The sequence below is a fragment of the Antedon mediterranea genome, chromosome 1 (assembly GCF_964355755.1).
Source record: "Antedon mediterranea chromosome 1, ecAntMedi1.1, whole genome shotgun sequence".
Classification (NCBI taxonomy): domain Eukaryota; kingdom Metazoa; phylum Echinodermata; class Crinoidea; order Comatulida; family Antedonidae; genus Antedon; species Antedon mediterranea.
In genome coordinates this window covers 18,443,753-18,466,453 of record NC_092670.1, presented here as the reverse complement: position 1 = coordinate 18,466,453, position 22,701 = coordinate 18,443,753, and the positions used below count along the sequence as shown (strand labels likewise).

At 32.4% G+C, this 22,701-nt stretch overlaps 2 protein-coding genes across 2 annotated transcripts; one reads left to right on the top strand and one right to left on the bottom strand.

Annotated features, from left to right (window-relative positions):
- Nucleotides 1-783: 783 nt before the first annotated feature.
- LOC140059997 (putative calcium-activated potassium channel subunit beta) lies at nucleotides 784-17,830 on the bottom strand. Its single transcript, XM_072106018.1, has 2 exons — nucleotides 17,229-17,830; nucleotides 784-2,199 (listed from the first exon to the last, which is right to left on the bottom strand). Exons 1-2 carry the CDS (start codon nucleotides 17,613-17,615, stop codon nucleotides 1,918-1,920), a joined length of 669 nt encoding a protein of 222 aa, XP_071962119.1. The 5' UTR covers nucleotides 17,616-17,830; the 3' UTR covers nucleotides 784-1,917.
- Nucleotides 17,831-18,928: 1,098 nt separating this feature from the next.
- LOC140059989 (uncharacterized) lies at nucleotides 18,929-22,614 on the top strand. Its single transcript, XM_072106007.1, has 3 exons — nucleotides 18,929-19,028; nucleotides 19,462-19,834; nucleotides 20,200-22,614. Exons 2-3 carry the CDS (start codon nucleotides 19,466-19,468, stop codon nucleotides 20,518-20,520), a joined length of 690 nt encoding a protein of 229 aa, XP_071962108.1. The 5' UTR covers nucleotides 18,929-19,028; nucleotides 19,462-19,465; the 3' UTR covers nucleotides 20,521-22,614.
- Nucleotides 22,615-22,701: the final 87 nt, after the last annotated feature.

Sequence of the window (22,701 nt, the reverse complement as noted above, 5' to 3'; positions counted from 1 at the left end):
TCATGCATATTGGATGTTTCCTAATTAAAAACAAAGAGCTTCCGTAGCCGAGTTGAAACTTTGAGGAAGTTTAATTAATATGGTTCATTACAGAGCTTGTTAAAATGATGCGGTATGGCAAAGAACAAACCTTTTACACTACTGAACAGCAGGGGGAGTTACAGCGAACAACACCTCTGTTTTTCAGTAGTAGTAGTTGCAGGGAGTTACAATGGAAACCACTTTAATTTTCAGGTAGTTGCAAAGAGTTGCAATGTAAATCACCGCAACTGCTATGAAGTAGTTGCAGAACAAACCACTTTCAGTTTCAGAGGTAGTTGCAAAGAAAGCCACTGACAATTTTTCTGGGGAGTTGCAAAGTAAACCACCTCATTTTAGTACAGTAGTTGCATTTTAAAATTTTAAATCATGTTATTATATACAGTAGCCATTTTTATTCATATCCTTATTATTGTATTATCCAAATACAACTAATGTACAATATATTTTTGAGAAATAAACAGTTTTGTGTTGATTTTTTTTCAGGTAACAATGCCAAAATACAATTGTTAAAATCAATTAGCACAGGTTGATTTATGATTTAAAACACCCACTGCCTTTTAAAATCCCCATTTTCTATCTAATTTTTTATATCTATAGGCCTAAACAATAAATTGTCTAAAGAAACGCTTTACATGGTAAAAAGGTTTTAACCCTTCAACTCTGACCTTCAGATCTGTAATAATAAAATTCTTAAAAGCCTTAAAAATAACTACAATACTGATTATACTGTAGCAACAAAATAAAAGGCAAGGTATTGTTCACGTCCATTAGTGATTGCTATAAGCATTGAATTATTTACAAAGCGATTAACTAACAAAATAACCATAAACTGTCAAAAACCACAAAGGGAAACAAATTTGCTACGCACACAATATATCATGCTTTTAATTTAATCAATTCAATTTAAAATTTAATGAAAGACCCCATAACCTGTTATAAAAATAAATTAGGCTATTATTAAAAAAATTGGTACTATCAAAAGGCACTGGAAAATTTTCGAAAAATGTCAAGAGGCACTGGTCCCGGGCCATTGAAAACAAGGCACAAAGTTTGAATTTAGGGTTTTTTTACAAAGGAAAGTGTTTTGTGCAAGTACAGTACACTCCCCACAGGGTGCCTATTTAAACAATATATGCGTGTTCTCCACATGTGTTCAGGCACTATAAATTGATATATATAACTTGGGATTTTGTGTATAAATTGGGTACTTATTTCACCCCAACAATAACTGCTCTACACAATGTGTTCAAGCACTATAAATTGATATAGATTAGGTTTAAATTGGGTACCTATCATCCCAACAATAAAACGTGTGCGCTGCACATGTGTTCAGGGATTTGAGTTTTCGATCTGATGTTTTCAGTGAATATGGATCTTTTGCTAATGTACTAAACAACAATACCATGTGTACTCCATGGTTGTCCAATGACCTATCAGGATTAATGCAGACTTTTAGAGTAATCTACCACTTGTAAGGATTACAAGTTTCGCTCTGTTAGTCTTGAAAACCATCTTGTTGGAATATTCTATAGCCTACTTTAATTGATATGCCTACTTGAGTTTAAAAAGTTATCAATAACCATTAAAAAAATAATTTGTTTTTTAGTCAATTTATAAAAAAGTTAGTTTGGTTGACTACTTATCTGGATAAACTGATAACAGCTCTCACCCTCAGCTGGATAGAGAAAAAGTCCCTGCTGCTAAAATGGAACAACCCAAACAGAAAATTAGTACTCCAATAAGAATATGTTTTAGTTTTTTATCAACAAATTATTTTGATTGGAGACTAATTAGTAGTTATAAAAGTAGGCTAGGCACTAAATTAGTTATTAACAAATTTGAATTTTTAAATAATATTAAATCACATTTTGTAAGCTAAAACCTTGTAAAAGGTACTTCTGTTTTTTCATGTGCAATGGCATGTCTTCTTAAGGCATAGATGGCAATGACGGTGAGTATAAGTCCTAACGATGGCCACAGCATACTGTGGATAACCTGCTGACGATTTGCAGTAAGGTCTAAAATGACCTCATTTGAACTTGGGCTGTGATAGCAGCTGTATGTTGCTCCAACTTCGTACTTATCTGCAAATGCGGAGGCCTCGTGATTAGGCTCATCACCGTAGTATTTGTATGACGAACATAGTGGATAGGAACACTGCAATGAGAAAAAAGATAATAAATTAGTAATTGTATTCAATTATGAACTGAATTTATTATTTTTAAGATGCTAATGTTATAATATCTGTGCAATAGTACCTTACATGTTGTAAATGTCCAGAGGTTTAAAATAATACAGTAATTTCAGGTACCCACATTTTTCTTGTGTGGGTTGGCTATATTGAAATTAGGTTGGGCAGGAGACCTTAAAATAAGCTTTTTGCTGGGCAGAAGATTTTATAAGTACATGTTCCCACCTTGCTCCACCCAGCACAATTATATCCGTGAATGCCATGCCCAAAAGGTGAACAAAAAGTGAGCTCTCTCATGGCCCACTTACTGTAGTAATATACAGGTATTAACATTTAAATGTTTTTTTTTCTGTATTGTTATTTCAATTCCTTATAGTATTATCATAAAAACATTTTAACATAGGCTTAATTATTTTAAATAAAATTTGAAATTTAAAATTAAAATGAAGTTAATTAAAGTGTTACTTAATGTGTTGCAAAACGGCTAATAGTTTACCATATTACATGCACTTCAATTTTTAAATCGACAAACATTGCCAACTTTTAAGTTGGCAATGTTTGTCTAATAGCTGAGTAGGCCTATCTAAAAATGCTGGTATTGCTAAGCACGTAGACCAAAACGTTATCCCATTGATCATTTGCGCAATCAATGTTTAATACTTGAGTACCTACAAATACTAGTATTGCTAAGCATCTAGGCTAGAGCTCACTCAACCGATCAATTTGGCATCACCTAATGGAATGGTTAATTGTTATGGAGCTCTAGATAATAATATCTTGTGTACTAATAACAGACTTCAACGTTTACAGTTAATTAGCTAGTGGTGGGTGTCGACAACAAAGACTATCATGAAAACAATTTGTTGCATAAATTAGCATAAACAGGTTCCAGGGAAGGCACAAAGTGTCCCCATGGTAACAATACACAAACTAATACACTTTGTATTTTTAACATTTGTTATTAAAGATGTATTGTTCACCCTCAAAAAAATATTTGTTACAATTTTTTTTCTTGGTACGCCATTATAATGTCACATAATAGTTATCCAAATTTGACCAAAAACTGGATTGAAAAAAAAAGGATTTACTTGTAACCTGTAATTTAAAAAAAAACTTTTGTTGAATTTAACTATTCATTTTTTTATTTATAAGTCAAACATTTTGTTTTGTTTTTTCTACAGATGTGATTGACTTAAATCAAAACTACAAAATAACCTATTCAAAGTCTGATTTAATTAATCTTCATTTTTCATGTTTTTCGGGGACAAAACATTTTTAAGGGGACAGGGTGTTATGATGTGACCCATGTACTACTACCTCTTTATAATATTTTCTTTGCAACTACTTTATAATAATTTTTCTAGAGCCTAAAAAGATAAATTGAATCCTACAGATTGTCTTTATTATGAAAATATTATAGTCATATCATTAAATTTGATCCTAATAATATAATTGTCTTTATAACACTCTTTCAATATCTCTTCAAATTTTGCTGCCTTTAAATTTTTATTACTGATACTAAGTTTAAGATCAAGTATAGTAGGCCCACCAGGGATGGAATTATATTCGGATTAAGAAGTCTTTTGTTTAAATTTACAAGGATTTAATATGGGTGGGAATTATATATAGCATGGTATTATGTATCCGGTCAGAATATTTTTGGAAGATGACTGTTATTATTAAAACTTGCAATAATACATTTATTTATATACAGTACTGTGGGGATCTAGATTTGTGTAAAACTATCATTAAACAAACAAAAGTGTTCCCCCTCTAATCCCCCAGGATTATTGCGCAGTTGTATATTTTAAAATAAGCTACTACCAGCAATTAAAGTACATACAGTGTTTGAATACTCTCCGTGTTCACTTAAATAAACAATTGCATGTTTATCAAACGTTCAAATGAAATGGTACTAACTATTGTCGGAACTTAAATCAATAAATTTTATAGATTCTCATTTTGGAAATTTGCGTTGTGCACAAACACACGATTATTGCATCAACTACAATTTGCAATCTATCTCAGTAAACCGTAGAAGGTGAATCTAAGTAGCAAGTACGTTTTACTACTTTGTTTAATTCCCATACCATGGAGATTCTAAAATGTTTATATCAACAGTCCTACTAAAGGGATCCTATTCTACTGCAGTTTACTGCAGTACATAATTGTGTTTACTTTCTAAAACCTGCTTTATACAATTATTTAGCAAGCTTTTTGATGAGTAATCATACATACTGTTTATTGCAGTGACTAGCTGTATACATTACAAACTAAAATCCAGTAAAATAAATGTACAGTAGTTACTGCAGTAATAATGTTGACCCTTCATCAGTTTATTAATTTATTTGTATTATTTAATTTCAGTTATTAGACTTTGAACTTTGAATATTGAACATATTTAAAATATTAATATCATAAGTTAGGAAGCTACTTAATTAATATAAAGTACAGGAATATTTATATACTTAGGTATAATTACTTCCTACAGTATTATACAGTATTTTGTTAGTAATAATTAGAATTATTATTAAGTATAAATTGTATTAGATATTGGTATAAAATGTTGATGTACTCTTTATTTTTAAGATCACCATTATATTCTTTTAAAGGCCCTGTACAGTATATAACAAATATTTTGAATTAAATATTGAACCATCCTAATAAATACTATACTATTTAAATACTGTATGTAAATTTATATCAAATAGTTAAGAGAGCCAGTCACTAAAAATCAAACATTAGGTGGCAAGGGTCAAAATTTCGAATTGGCTCATATTTTGCACATTGGTAGACCTTGATGTAAGTAAACCTGATGTGTAGTTTGTTTGGTAAAATATCGCTTAGTTTTCGTGAAAATCGAAAAATAACAATTTTCGGCCAATTTTGTTAATTTTTGGTGTATAATTTACATTAAGTTTAACAGCCTCTGGAAGCCAAACGTAGCTACCTAGCGTTTTAATATTTTACACTTATGTTAACTAGCATCTTGACAATAATTTAGTAAAGTTTCCAAAAATTTGATGAAATTTCAAGATTGTTACTAATTAATTAGTAATTAGCATATATAAAACTCTTAAAAAGTAGGTTAAAAACAAACGCGTTTTTTTTCATGTGCGACGAATTTTTTTTAAATAAAAAAATCATCAATCTAAAGTTTAGATATTAATATTTATGAATCAAGTAAAAAAAATTTGGGGAAACTATTTTGCGCTCCACGCCAGAGCAGCAAAGTTGTAAGAAATTCAAAGATTTTATCTGTCGGCATGATCAATCAGATGTACCTATTGTTATCTATTTAGCAATCTAAGTCGCTTTGAGCAAAACTTTTATTACGCGAAACAAACTTGAAAGATAAACTGAAAGTTCCTGGAATAATTTTGAGTTAAGTTGCAATTTAATCACAAACTAAATATACGTTTCTGGTAAAATTTCAATTACTAACCAATATACGAAATTAAGCAATTAACTAAAAATCACTCGCTTATGCTTTGTCAAACCATATTATTATAAATTATTCCATCCTCTCATAGTTTATATAGGATAAAAGTGAAAAACACATTTGTTTTAACTTGTTATCGTTTTCCTGTTTGTCGAACCTGGTCGAACTTATTCAACGAGAATGTTTCAAAACATTAACCACAGTAGACAAAACACTGCATATATTCGATATACAACTATATCTTCATTGGCGTTGACAACGGAACTGATTTGTTATCCATTTTAGTTTATGTCTTACAATGTAAAGACGTGTTGAAAATAATATTTATATATAATTATTGTCTGATGGCTTTAAGTTCAAACAAGATGGAGATTTCATGTTCTTTTAAATCGGTTGTTGGCGGAGCTTGTGGATTCGATAGAAAAGACCGCAAACAGAGCACTGAAGTTCTACCTTTACAAGCATGCCAGAAGGAAATCGCTGCACACAGATCCATGTTTAGGTTTACGGGCATCGATAGTGAGGTAGACCTAATTCTTAGTCGAGCAGCAATGTTTATCTTGCCCGCTGATATACATAGTTGGACTGTTTGTCCCTTGCATCGATCGGAACTTGGCTTAGGTTGGTCTCGAGGAAATAACAACAGATGTAGAGTGCCGCCTGATCTCTCTAATCACATCCAAAGCAAGGGAAAGGGACCCAAGTGCGATAGGGGTATTAGCAAAGAAGATTCGCAACTAATATTAAAGAAAACAGGAACTTTCCTGCAAGTTGGTTCAGGTAAATATAATTTAATTTTTATATTTTTATATATTTAATGTAATTTAAACTGTTAAAAAACAAAAAACCTGTAAGTAAATGTTTTTACGCTTTTTATCAGGTTCAACTTGCCGTAAGATGCTGAAGTCATTGTTACCTGTAACCTCGAACACTGAAACAAATAACCCTAGTCTCGTCGATCAGATGAGCGCACTAACAACTGTAAGTTAAAAAATACCGTACAGTATGACATTTATGAATACGCATTTATTGGCGGAAAGATTAAGTAAATAATGTGTTTCATGTTACTTTGTTTATTTTATTTCGTATGTTGGTGGTAGGAGGAATATTTTCTGCATTCCCTGCCATTGTCATCATCATTTTATATATATCACGAATCAGTGCGTCAATAATTGAATCAAAGTCAGTAGTAATTTTTTACCAATATTAATATTATTCTTATTTTCAGGAAAGTAATAAGGATGAGTTCTACATGCCATTAGCCACTCCAACTTGTCAAGCACCGGCGTGTGATGTTATGGATACTCAAATGAGCCTTCCTATATCAATTTTGTGATCCAACTTTTGCTTCAACTACCTCAGAAGATGAATCTATTCAATCTACACCAAGAGAAAAATTAAATGCATTTCTCAATTCAAGGGACGTCAGTCCAATTAGATATCCTTTATCTGCACCGCTGGAGCAAGTTTCAGACCGTACTAAACGTTTCCACATGCGCAAGGCTCGTCAAGTTGTCTCTATGTGCCTGGAAGAAATCGCACCTGGTCAGTCGACTACTCTACTTGAAGGCTTATCAAGTGATAAAACCACAGAAGCTGACGAAAGAACCGATTCTTCTCTATTAGATGCTCTATCAGAATGCTATCTTCATACTAACCACTGGAGTACAAGACGTCAGATTTTATCGATCATGGTTGTTAAGGTTACCTTCAAGGAACTGCAGAAATGGATACCTAACTTGACTAGATACCGTTTTAACGTGGCCAAACACCATTTATTGTTACATGGTAGAGGTTCTGTAATTCAACCTCTAAAGAACACTAGAGTATGCGTACAGCCAGGGAAAATTGACCACTTTGTTACCTTTATAACAAGTTCTCAAGTTATACAAGACTTGCCATTTGGAGAAACTTTCTACAGACAGAGTTATAAAAATCCCAAATGTTGTGCGTAATCTTATCCCAGAACAATGTATTCTTCAATACGAGAGTTACTGTCAAGAGAAGAATTTTCAACCTATGAGCCGCAGTACATTGCGTAGAGTTCTCAGCGTTTGTTCTGCTTCTGTACGCAAATCCTTACAGGGCCTTGATTATATCTCTGCCAATGGTGGAAAAGCCTTCGATGTACTCTTCCCTAGAGAAACACTTAGATTATGAAAATCACAAGAACGCACTAGAACTTGAAACACTATATGACAGGGCAATGAAATGATACGCAACACAACTAGAAGAGGGTACTTCTAAAAATCCAGAACCAACGATTTGCCACGGTTTGACATTGGCCCCGACCTGCAAATGGGCTGGGCGCTAAAGTCCTCTGCAAAAAAAACCCGATTTTCTGTTCCACAGAAAACCTACCTTATTGATGTTTTTGACGCTGGAGAGCAGACAGGACAGAAAGCTGATCCATGTGATGTCTCACGAGAGATGAGATCGGCCAGGCACAGCGATGGTTCACATCTATTTAGCAAGAGTGAATTTTTAACAGCACAGCAGATTGCAAGTTTTTTCTCACGCTTAGCTAAAAAAAGGAGGACAGATGCAGCCGTTCATGATGATGATGACGAAGATGATGATTACGATAGTAATGAAGATGGTGACGAAGTCGAAGAAAATGGAGACGATTCAAAAACGGAAAAAGAAAGAGAAATTCAACTTTTGTCGCAAACCGTACTGGACACAATAGGCTTGCAGCATCCAATAATGTTTGAAAGGCATAATATAAGTGAACTGAAAGCTCAAGAAAAACTCTCCAGATTCTCTTTGTCAATGTTGCAAGAAATGTGTACTTCTCTTGAACTTGATACCACAGATATAACCATAAAGCGCAAGAAGCCATACATTGATGATTTGTTGGGAAAGCTGGTTTCCACGTGCAGTTGCTCGATTGATTAAGGTAGCAACGAAGGTAGAACTGTGTCTGTGAGAATTCTTTAAAATAACAATTTAATATGTGGGACGATTCTGTTATCTAAATTGTTAGTATTTTAAGTCGCGTTCTGTAAATTTGTAATAAAGCGAAGGGGTGTAACAATGGTAAAACAATAATTTATTGTTTAGGCTACAAATTATTAGAAAATTTCGCACGAGCACATGAACGTTAACGGTTGTCACCATTCTACTCATTTGCATAACAACAGAGTTCAGCGAACATTTGCGTTAACGTACGTGCTCGTTTTGATTTTGCGCTTCGACGGGAAGTGTAGAACGCAACACATGTGTAGCGCATGCAACATACGCAACAGGTATTAAAATAAATCATGGAATACCTTGGGTTTAGAGACTAAGCCTAGCCAGGCATGTTTAATCATGTTTTGGTTAACGTTTTTCATTGACGCTATTTTTCAGAAATAAGGTTATCGACGCACGTAACTAAAGTTTTTCGTAATGCTTGCGCACGCACAGATCAAGTTGTTTACAAAGTGGGCGGAGCTTGGAAAATAGCGTTAACGTGCTCGTGCGAAAACTCCCTATATGAGAAGATAAGAACATTATGTTGTAAAGCCTGTTTTCCACTAGGCAAAATTATTCGCGCAAATCAAACATTTTCGCGTATACGCGCACGCCCAATGGAACACTTTGTTGATAAAATAAACTGCGCATGCGCGCGTATAGTGCAAAAAATGTTCAATTCGCGCGAATAAATTCACCTTGTGGAAAACATAACAGGCTTGATGAAGCTAAGCGAGTTATAATGTTGAGCTCAGATAGTAAATGCTTAATTTCATCATGGGTTAGTCGTTTAAATTTTACTAGAAATATATTTTTAGTTTGTGTTTATATGAAAACGTGATTCCAAATTATTCAGGACCTTTCAGTTTACCTTTAAAGTTTGTTTCTCTTAGTAAAATTTACCTTAAATCTGTAAATAGAAAACAATAGGTACATCTGATTGATCTTGCCGACAGATAAAATCTTTGAATTTCTTACAACTTTGTGGCTCTGGCGCGGAGCGCAAAATAGTTTCCCCAAATTTTTTTTACTTGATTCATAAATATTAGTATCTAAACTTTAGATTGATGATTTTTTTATTAAAAAAAAATTCGTCGCACATGAAAAAAAATGCGTTTGTTTTTACCCTAGTTTTTATGAGTTTTATATATGCTAATTTGTAATTAATTATTAAAAATCTTAGAATTTCATCAAATTTTTTGAAACTTCACTAAAATATTTTCAAGATGCTAGTTAACCTAAGTGTAAAATATTAAAACGTTAGGTAGCTACGTTTGGCTTCCAGAGGCTGTTAAACTTAATGTAAATTATACACCAAAAATTAACAAAATTGGCCGAAAATTGTTATTTTTCGATTTTCTCGAAAACTAAGCGATATTTTACCAAACAAACTACACATCAGGTTTCCTTACATCAAGGTCTACCAATGTGCAAAATATGAGCCAATTCGAAATTTTGACCCTTGCCACTAAATTACGAATATGTCTGATTTTTGGTGACAAGCACTCTTAAACTGTTAATGAGTGTATTCTTTATGTGTAGCTCTCTCCTTTTATTGTTATTCTATTATTATTACTGGGATTGTATAAATTTCAACGTTTAATACATTTGAACAAACTGTGGAAGACGGATTTAACCTATCAATTTATACTACTATATTTAGAAATAATTTCATAAAAAAAAGAATGAAAGAAACATATTTCAATTGTATATTCCAGTAATTTATTAAATTAATGAGGTTAAGCCTAACAAATGACAAAACAATAACTTATCTTGCGGCCAAAACGGCAAGATTCCGAAAGCTTAACTTCAAGCGCTCATTGAAAACAAACGCACGTCTAGCATAAAGTAAACATCTTAAACAATGGGTAGGCCGCAACTAGTGTTAATAGAAAGCAATGAGGTTGAAATAAAGCACAATAGAGATGTTGCCAGCTGAACGAGAGATGGAAGAACAATGGATGCCTAGAAATCCAGCAAACTATCAGCTTTCATTCAGAGAGGATCAAGTTTATGAATATCAATTAAAATAATAATTAAGAAAGTAACTTAATACTGACCATGTAATAACTTTTATACAACGAAAACATTTTTCTCGGTCTCTAGCCTATAAGATTATTCACCTATTAAATGAGTTAATGTGAAAGGTCCTTGCCATTACAAGTCATTGGCATTAGTCGCAAATCATTAGTAATAAATGTACAGTATTTTATAGGTATTAAAATATATATCTCTCACAGTACCTTATATTATTTTCCAAAAATTCTGTTATTCTAAATGTGTTTTTAATGAAGAAAGGATTGAATTAATTGAAAGAATTTATTTGAGACTTTTTTTAGCATTCCAAAAATGTCTTGATTTTGAATACAGTAGTTTCTGGTTTGTTGAGAGCCAGCCTGTTATTGGTAGTATCCGCCAAGCCCTGTATTTGCTATTAATACGCAATATACGTATGTTTTGACGTGGAACCAGGTATTTTCAAAGAGAGGATATTATGAATCAGAGTCAAGTGGAGGCCAAATTAAAAACATTGATTACATCATTATTTTTACTGTATCTTTGCACCCCTTGCTTTATAATTTCTAAATTTGCACCATATTTTATATATGTTATGAAATCGTTTGTGATATTAATTTAGTTATTATGGATAATAACTATTTAAACTGTCAGTTTTTAAAATCAATTCTAACAAAAATTAACTAATTAATCTGAATTGGCGCCACTGGGTCTCCAACTTAAGACTTTAAACATACCTAGCGATGCATTAATAGACTGAGCTATGTGGTATGCTGGTAATTAATCGCTTAATTTAACTGCTAATTGGCTAACTGTACAGTACACTATAGGCCTGTACAATGTATCTCCATTTTTTGTTGTGGATCAGCGTTTCTATTCTAAAATTAAGATTCCTCCAATTTAAAACCACTTTCAAATTGATATTATCTGAATATACAGTACACTGAAGATAAGAAAATTGTTGTGCAATTTACTCTAATTAGAGGCAAATCTGATTTACATAGCGATTCGGCAAACTGGGATTAGGCAAACTGGGTTTCAGCAAAACTGGCCTGATACCGATCGATAATGTCTCCCCATTTAGGTAATATATTCTTTACTTTGGGACAAAATAATAGAATACAGTTGTACTCACTGTACTTCCTCCTATTGACACAGGCCTGTTGTAACTGTATTGTTTTATTTATTGCACAGACAATCAATACAATACAATCCTATCTTCCTATCAAACTTTTTAAGCAGATTTATTGTATATTTTCTCTATTGCTTGTATGTATTAGCATGGAGTATCCTTTCAAATTCTTTGAAAAGGCGCAAATTATATGACACTCACATTTCACAAGGTAACTCAAAGTTCTCAACCATTTGTTTATGTCAGTTAAAGTTATACCTGAATTGAAAGATCTAGCTAAACCTGTCTTGTTAACTATCACAAAGGACATACAATACGTCGTACAAAATCAAAGATTTGATATCTGTTACACAATTACAGGAATTGAACAAAGAAAACACAACATCAGACTTATGAGTCATAAGAATCATCAATGCGCTTGGCTTGCAAAACACGTTTGTAAAAAACCCCTTAAACGGATACAGTACATTATTGTTGTTTAGTTGCTTTGAAAAAGATTGTTATACATATTTATTACCCTACAGTCTGTTAGGGTCTATATTTTTAATAATAAAACATTTAAAATGCGCCATAAAAATTCAATATAATATTGCTTTATAGAATACAAAATGAACAGAATACAATATATTTAAAACAATAATAACATAATTGCTTTATATTTATTGGTGCACAGAATACAATATATAACAATAATCAGGCTAAAAATAACCGACAGTTATTTAATACAGTATGTGATTGGCTAATGACTTTATATTTTCATCATCAATTTTGTTTAATATAGAAACAACAAGTACAACTTAATAATTGAGTATTTCCTTTTCACAGATACTTAGTTATCAATATTAATTAATTATTACTTGTCACATAATTATATTAAAGAAGTTTGTGAATTTACTTTAATTATGGAAAATATTATAACCATTTAAAATAATAAAACGTGAATTTGTTGTTTTTATGCAGATTAATTTATATTTAATAATAATAATAATAATAATTTAACTGTTTATGAATCACTAGGTATAATTCTTTCTTATTATTTTAAACATACTGTATACATTTTATCATAATAGTATATATTTCTTTAAATCAAAAACAAAAAATAATGAAACTTTTTTATTTTAATGAGAAACTATGTGGTTATGTGTATAATATTTACTTTGTTTGTCTAGCTTAGCTTAAGTTTATTTTCAATTTCCAAACATGGTAATAGGATTAGAGTAATTTTATTAGGTGATCATTTAGAATAAAATGATCACCTATTGTTATTGTATCAAATCTTTATTTTTCTTTTTATTGTTTCTGTACACTATTTTGTGTAACAATTATCTCAAAAAGTTTAATGTCAATGATTACCAAAATTTCAGAATATCTTTCAAATAATATAACTTAATCCTAATGAGCTTTCCAGCGTGATCACTCATCCGTGACGTCATTTATACGCCATTTTGTGAAATCACATTATCAATCATATCTCCATAATTCATTATAACATATTAATGAAATTCACTACAGGTAAACTTCAGGTCAAGGGTAAAAATATTAGCAAATAAAAAGTTGCGCGTTTCAAGGTCATGCACGTGAAATCGCGCGTTAAAAATTTAAAACGCGCAAAATTAGGTTTTGATCAATTTAGAGCATGAATTAGGCCATTTGCGCGTTTCAAAAAATTACTGCGCAAAAATGCGTTTTTGTGCGCACGATTCTTAAAATGCGTAAAAAATAAAATTTGATGTATAAATCACATTCTACTCACAATCCTTAATACATTCACCAATTTTGAGTCCATTCCGACTTAAAATAACGCTATACGAGCACGTTAAAAATGACAAAATGCGCACACTAATTGTACAAAAGTGCTAAAAATGGTAAAAAATAAGGACTTTTTAAAATGAATATAACTCTTCAGAATGGCAGATGACCCCCAATTTTTTTAACTTATTATGGAAGCCAATAAGTTGTAGATACAAATGCATATACACATTAGACGTACAAAATGGTATGACGTCATCAAATGGCCACTTGAATTAAAAAATTAGGAATTTTTATCTTTTTGTGTGGGTTATCACATTCAATAGAGCGCATCTCCGTTATTTGAGCCCGATTTTCGCACAACTTTTAGTATGTGCTTGCTCAATTAATTATTCTTCTAATGAGTTGTCAACATTTTTATTTTGATGACGTCATCACGCGTAAAAACTTGAATAACCTAGGTCGTGTAATTTCAGCTACACCATACATTTGAATATCTTATAGCTCTTCAGAATTAAAGGTGACCTTGAAGATTATAACTTATTATGAAATCTGATGAAATTTAGATATGAATTCATATTAAAATTAAGCCTATCGGATGTTGTGATGTTATCATATGGCCAGTTGAAGTTAAAAAGTAGTTTTTAAATTTCTTTATTCAAAGTTATACAAATTTCAAAGACCGCGCATTGCGCTTCTACGTGTCAAATTTTCTTCCAATCCTTATATTTATTTGCTCAATTCATTATCTTTCGAAATTGTCATCTTCGAGTTTATTTTGAAAATTCCATCATACCAAAAAATTAGAACACGATATGAGTCCCGTAATTTCACCTATGCTACACTGTATCAGATTGGTAACTGTAAATCATCGGCAAAGAACGTTCCATGTGGTGTACCACAGGGGTCGGTCCTTGGACCCTTATTATTTCTTATTTACGTAAATGACATAACCTTTGTTAGTGATACACTGAATATTGTTTCCTTTGCCGATGATACAACTTTATTTTATTCAAACAAAAATATTGATTTATTAGTAAATACCTTTAATTTAGAATTAAATAAGATTGAAAATTGGTTCTCTTCTAATAAATTATTGATTAATACTTCAAAAACAAATTTCATTATATTTCACTCCCATCGAAACAGGCATAAATTAAGTAACAAAAACATTCAGGTTGTTCTAAATGGTAAAAATCTGGACCGAAAAAGCGAAACTTTATTTCTTGGAATTTTAATTAATGAAAACTTAAATTGGACCGGTCATCAGAAAAATATTTCAATCAAAATGACTAAATGCATTGGTGTTATAAACCAGATAAAATATTTTTTTCCTCAACACATTTTACTTTCTTTGTATAATTCGCTTATATTACCACATTTACTTTATTGCAATATTATATGGGCAGCTGATTATCCATCAAATTTACAAAGAATTTTCATTTTACAAAAACGTGTTGTTCGATTATTAAACTTTGAACAATCTACATCTGCATCAGAACCTTTGTTTAAAAAACTTAAAATTTTAAAAATATATGACCTTCATAAACTTCAAGTTACTTCTTTTATGTTTGAATATGTTACTGGTTTACTACCAAAGTCTGTTTCAATGTTATTTTCAAATCGTTTATTAGATCATACCTATAACATAAGAAATCCACATAAATTGTATGTTCCATTTGTTAAACTTAGAAAAAGCCAGTTTTTTATTACTTATTTAGGACCAACGTATTGGAATAATCTAGATTCAACTGCCATCAATCATTTATATACTGTAAATTCATTTAGAAAGCATATAAAAATCCTTTATTTATCTTGTTACCAAACCTACTAAATATGTTGCGCACTGTATAATTTATTTAATTGTATGCGTTGTATTTGTATATTTATACGGTACCGTTCTTATTTTTGTTTGAATTATTATTATTATTTTAGGGGTCAATGTGAGACAAGTTCTACTTCTAATTTTGATCCCTAAGATGGTCTTATATTAATTGTTTATGATTGTTTATTGTAATATTGTTTGTTATATATTGTGACCATCTTAAATAAATGTATTATTGAATTGAATTGAATTGTATATAGATATACAGTATATACTGTACATATTGTATGACACATAATAGGTAGAACTCAGCACTATAAGTGTATATGCATCATGTCATAGAATGGCGTACATCAACTTTTAACGATCGTATGTTAACGTACATGCATGTTTAAAAAATGTTAATTTGATTAAAATGATAAAAATGATCACCTATAATTCGTCAAAGTGACGAATTAAATTCTAGTTTTATTTATTTTTATATTTTAAAAATTTTCATTTTATGTGAGAGTTGAACAGGATACAATGGCCTCAATAAGCCTACCAGTAAAAAAATAAAATTTTAAACAATTTCTTTCAAAACCACAATAGGGATTTTTTTTTAAAGGAAGCTTCTGTTAACTGCAGAGAAGTCTACAGTTTTGAATTTATTTTATAAAACTTATTTAATTTCCTTAAAAACCCTATATAAAATTTATTGACAGGGGGAGTAGGGCTATGTATGCTCACTCCTTCTTTTGACAGTTAAAGTGCTAAAAATTAGTAAGAGGGACTTTTAGATATCTATTTTTGAAAGACTAATATGGTGCTACCCGGTTTAAATCCTGGATCTGCCTCTGGGGGTAGTTGAAAGTAAATGGAAGGTGCACAGAATTGGAGTGATTAAACTTGTTGACAAAATTTAAAACACAACAGTTTGAAGATTTAAGATGGCTATTTCTTATTAAATGAATTACATGTTGGAATGATGACCTACACTAACCGGCTAATAGGCTCGCTGAAGTTTTATTGTAAATACCATTCGCTCATCTTAACTTCTCATTGTAAAATAAGGAAAAAGTAATTTAACAGAAATGTTGTTATCAAATCAAACTGATTTTATCAACTTCCATATCCGTAAATTTCTTCCGGGATATGTCAGTATACATCCTGGGTAAACATATTCTGAGTGAGTTAGCAATTCCCCATGGATTCAAGATGTGGAAGAAAACATGATAACTTCTTTAATTAATGATCTTTTAGTGCCTCCCGACTTCTTTATCAACGCCCAGTCAGGAAGATGCATTTTGATAAAAAGCATTCTAAATTAGGCCAATCTCAAATGATGCGTCAGTCACTGATTTTTTTTTTTTTTATGTAATAGTTTATAAAAAAATGTTTAAATCTTGTTGATACAGATAGCATAGCGCAGTGAGTTAGTAAAATGCGATCTGAAGGTAAGCTAATTGTAAACATACTGTAGCATCATTTAAATACAAAAAAAAAAATTGGTGATGTTACATAATATATTGCATACTGTAATAAAAAAAATCAACTGTTATACAAGTTATATTTTTTTGATCTAATTTTTGTTTCTTTATCAAAAATACATTAAACTTAAGGTTGGAATCCAACTTGGACTCAGCACAACGCAAGTGAGTTGTATAAGTCAAAAACGACATTAAGTGTGCCGAATCGTCTCAGGGCCGAATAGTCTCGGGCTGAATCGTCCCAGGGCCGAAACGTACCGGGCCGAATTGTCTCAGGGCCGAATCATCCCGTTACCTTCCAGATGATCGATATCGTCTCGTCAATTTATCATTAATATATTGCTTTCAACTGGGAACCAAGGTTAAATAAAGATTAATAAAGTTACAAAGTATGAAATGTAACTTACTTTTGGTGTCATATTCCAAGTATCATCATCTTTGAAAACCATAGCCGAATGGTTGGCACCGTGTTCCACAACTCTTGCCCGGAGCAAAAGACAAGGAAATCCATCTACTCCATCACCTGGTTCTTCACAGACATTATTGGTGCAGCATTTATCATATTTATCTACCCAGTGAAGACTTTTTGTAGTACAAGTCGTCTCCTCAAAAACGTGTGTTTTTATGTAAGGCTTCACAATGAAAAGTCCACAGAAGCACAGAGACATTATGCAGCCTATAGCTAACATAAACAATAACGTTTGACAGCATATTAACATACGGAAGTACCTTCGAATGGCAGGCTTGTGGAGTCTCACACTAACCACCCTCACTTCGGCCTGTACTCCAGTCATTGTGCCCCACCACTAGTCCTGGTGGTCCGCTTCCGCTAGTCGGCTAAGTAAGTTTCTACTTCTTGTGATAAATTACAGAATATTTCCTTAAGTATCGTACTTAACTCCAATTATAAACAGTTTCGATGTACATAAAGTATAAAATAAACTAGAAATTTGTGCTTCAAAAGAACAGTAGACTTGACTACTTATCCAACCTGTCCTGGTCTGATGTTTTTAATGTTCAGATGAAATATGATCACACAAGTTCTTCCGTTATCGTTGGAGTTCAATATTGTTTTTCGACAAAAAGTTTCACCAATAGAGGGCGATATTACAAAAATGAGAAACGTTGTCAGTCAAGTACAGACGTTAGGCAGCAGTCTGACTGTGTGTCCGCCACATGAGGAACATTAGGCAATTGAATCATGGAAAAAAGTGCGGGTACTGGGTAGTCACACATGTAGAGTGGCAGTCACCCAAAAGAAAGAACACCTACCTAAACTACCAGCACGTACGTCTTCTCGCTTTCTACATATAAAGAAAATGTAGGTGAAAGTGTTTTAAATGCTGTTCCAGAGCCGCAACGGGTTAATTCTGACGCCCATATCCTATCCATTTTATTAATTATTCTCCTAGTACATCAGCACATATAAGCCGGTGGCGATCGGCATGATCGTATTTCTTCAATACACAATTTACACATGTTTGACTACTTTTAAAGAAGTTCCCACTAGAGATGTCGTCTTTTGTGGGAACCAGATACGGACGCGAGAGTGAGTGAGACATTTACTCTCAAACCATAGACTAAATATAAATAGTCCATGCTCAAACTAAGTCAAGTACTGTGACGTAGTCTCATAGTTTGCATGCTGATAGTTTCTGGAGAGAAAAGGTTTCTGGTGCAAAATATGAAATTGCTTCCCCCACAGGCGTCAGTGATGGTCTCACATCTCTCTGAATAGACGCGTTATAATTTTATATAGAAAAGTTGTTAGCAATTTTTTTTTAAGGGTTATTTGCGCTGTATAGTCGTCAACACTGCTTTAAATGCTCAATTAATATGATTTATATCCCCTAAAGTCTAAATACTTATAATTTAAGAACCCAAAGATCTTGTCGAATTTTTTATTTTTGGGGACGAACACTTGTTTATGTTTGTACAATTGAAAAAAAAGCACAAAATTGAAATCCGCGAGCTAAAATTAGCTCCGTGGTACCATGTGCCACCACCTTCACCAACAACTTGCACAACATACAACATCAGGCAGAGACAGAGCGGAAGTTAAAATTATGACGTAGTTGGTCATATGATGGAGCCAACCAACCAATCTTCTTCACACCGAACTTAGCAAATTTGTGTGTGACGAAAACGCAACGAAATAACACGGAAGAAATTGAGTTTGGCATTGAAGAAAAATACATAAATAAAGGGTATTTAGTTGCATAATTGGAAACATTTTAATGATTTATGGCTTAATTAGTTATTAGCATAGCCTATGTAGTAAATATACAATCTGTGTAGGGCTAGTTGTGGGTGGCGTTGTACGAATGCAGTTGTCAGTCCCAGTGTTGTTGTTGAGTAGCTAGCTAGGCTATCCGTCTAGGCGGCATAGGGTAGGCGTGTTATGTATGTTGTGTAGAGGTTTTCTAGCTGACACGGACGACCGGTGTTTTGCCGAGAGATGAAGGCCGCTGGTAACACCGTATGTGATGTTTTGAATGATGTACATTACAGGCTCTATGATGGCATGGAGGTATATTTATTATAGGGGATGCATAGCATACTTAATCTTAATGATACGCTAATGATATTAATTTATTGTCAAAATGATATTTGTTTATAAATTTATTCATATTCCTTCAGCAAGATGGGAACACAACAAGTAATAGTAGTGCACCAGACCAGACGGTCATCATGCAAAAAGGTCTGCTGTATCTTCACATCAACAATGGTGTTCACCATTGCCATGGTGGTGTTCATCTTTGGTGTATTTGCCATCGTAGCCCCGTACAACCACGAGAAGCAATACAACGAAGCGAAATGTAACACCACATCCGTCTCATGGGGCCTGGAGAACCTAAAATGCAACTGTCATACCGAGTATGATGACAAAGAGATTTGCACAGAAGGGAATTTCCCCTGTCTCAACATACAGGCAGTTTACACTGATGAAAAAGACATGAAGCATACTGCTCAAGTCTATCGCACCTATTCTGGCTTGGACAGTGACCCAAAGGTGGGTACTGACCTTTGATCCTTGACCTGAATAATTAAATCAATTAAGTAATTTTTGTAAGCAACAATGAATGTGTGCTTGAGTCAATCAATATATAAACAAAAAAGTTAATTTACAACAGTATGCTCAGTTAGTAACAATCTAGTTATATAAGCAATATTATAATTACATAATATTAATAATTAGATGATCAATGACAATATTATAATTTGAATATATTAAGTACCGATTTTCTAAAAGTTGATCTGAATTGAATAGTAAGGAATAATAACAGACTTTAAACTATAAGGTGTCTTCTCTAACCTACTAAATTGGATTTGACACGGACATGTAATTTCTACAGTATTGATTTTTTTTTTCCCCAGTGTTCCTACCCAGCATGCGATTCGTACGATCGCTCAAATGAATATGACATCCCAGGAGCAACCATAATAATAAAAAAAAACGGAGAAGTCCAGAGTTTTGCCAGCAGTCACGATGTTGGCTCGGTTTACACATGCTACTATGACCCATCTCACGTCGACAAGACGATCACCGAGAAAGAGTACAGTACGTTGGACGCATTCAACATCCTGTTCTGGCCTCTGCTTGTCATGATCGTTACGATTGTTCTCACCGTCTTCGTTCTCCGAAAATGTCAAATGAGCAACAAGGGGAACGGTGTTGAGTTCAACCGATTCTATTAAAATAGTATTCGCAAATTGGCTTATGGTGATATAAAATCCCTCATTTGCATAATTACACACATAAGTTAATTAATACAGGTCTTGAAATAATAACCCAACCATAGGGTAGGTATAAGGGCCACAAGGTAAACTGAAGTCATTCTATTTTAAGCTCATGCTTCTTGGTTAAGGTTAGTGTTTATGTAATAAAATATTATATATACTGTATTAATATTTGCATGTTGATTTATGTGATCCAGTCTGTCACAATAATATGTTGTTTGTATCAAAATGAAGTTCTTTAAACACGTTATAAATGTATTATAACTTGCCACAGATTTTGAAAACCTGAATGGGGAATTAAGAGATGGGAAACATCTTGGATGGTGTTATTGTGGACTTCGAATGGGGTTGAAATTGAAATCTGGATAGATTGGGTTAAGTTACAACACCAAACAATTCTTATAATATAATACAGTATCATAAAAGAAACAAGCACTGTGTATAATGGAATATACTGTACATTATCCACTATGTTTCGTCTAATGTTGCGTTTGATAATTATGATAATATAAAAGTATAAAAAGGTGGATATATCGCCCCTAAGGGCCAGCCTACTGATGCATATTGGTATATTGGATTGAAAGTGTCTCGTGCTTTGAAAACCTCAGAATACTTAAAAAGTGTAGTACCTTGATGTTGCGTTATTGATGTTATAAAAATGATAAAACAACTCATACAATATGTAGAAATAATTTTTTAAAGGTTTTGCTTGCTGAAAATCAATATGTTTGATTATATATATTTGCGGTACACCATGTATGTAGTTCTGGAAAGTTGAATTTCTCAGACTTTCAATCAATTCAGTGATGTAGCCACCATAAAAGGGAACTGGTTGTGGTCAGGTTGAAAGCTTACCAACTGTACTGGTGGCTATAGCCCTGCAATATGCTTTGTTTGTCCTCAGGATTGAGAGTGTAGAGTATTATACACGCTCCTCACTCCTGAGGATGATGCAAGTACTGTATATATTGATTAGAATGTCAAGAAACTCAACAATTCTTTTCCTACATGCGTGGTGTACCGTAAACTTTATATCAACGTGTATAATTTAATAAGGTGGTAGAATATGATATCAATTTATACTTGTGGTTACAGATTCTCTATACATTATTGGTAAAAGATAGTGTGTGTGGTTAATGTTATATTGTATAATAATAATATGATAATTAAATTGTCAAAAAGTTATATAATCTATCATCACTACCGTTCATGTTAACAGTAAATTCTTATTACCTCAACTAGCAGAAGTCATGCTATTTAGTCGTAGACTAGCAATATACATATACAGTATTTTTATTCTAATAATTATTTATAGTAATATATAATGAGCTTTGCTTAGATTGCTTGCTTAAGCTTAGTCCTACTTTGACGTAAGCGACAACGCAAGCAAGTTGACCAATGACAATGTGACAATTTGGATAATCCATCACTTGTGATTGGGCAAATTACTTGCGGTTACACGTTGCGTTTTAGTGGGAACCAAGTTTTAATTGCTTAATATCAATGTACCTGTATCTCTTTTCTGGTACAGTATTGCTAATTTTTCTTGGGTGCTTATTTTTCAAATTAATATGATATGTACAATGTATGTTCTATTCATCAATTAAAAGGTTCAGAACTTTTTAAATTATCAATTATAATTTAAATCTAATCTAAAGGACATTACTATTTCTATTCTATTTGTGATGAAAGTTACATGTAATAACATGTACAGCTTCAGTTCAGTATCATATTCAGAATACACAATAAAAAAAAACTGCCTAACATTGTCAAACCTAAGAATCCAAAATTGAAATAAAAATGATGGTATTTTTAATCAGTGAATACAGATTCATACTACTAATATTTCAGATAACATACTTTTTAATCTCTTCTTTTTTTTTCTTAAAAATCAAAAGGATTTTTGCCCTCAAATATTTGGTTAAAACATTTTTTTAATTGGTAAAAATTATTGAATAGATTTTGTAATGTTTTTGGTTATGTAATATTTTTCTGCAAGCGTAAAATAGTGTGTGGTTTTGGACTCAATATAATAAAGGTAAATAATTAATATCTCCAAGTTCCTGTTTTAATTGCCTCATGTTGACTGTTAGAATAATATGAAACGGGAGGTTTTGCATTAGTCTAGGTTCTGGACAC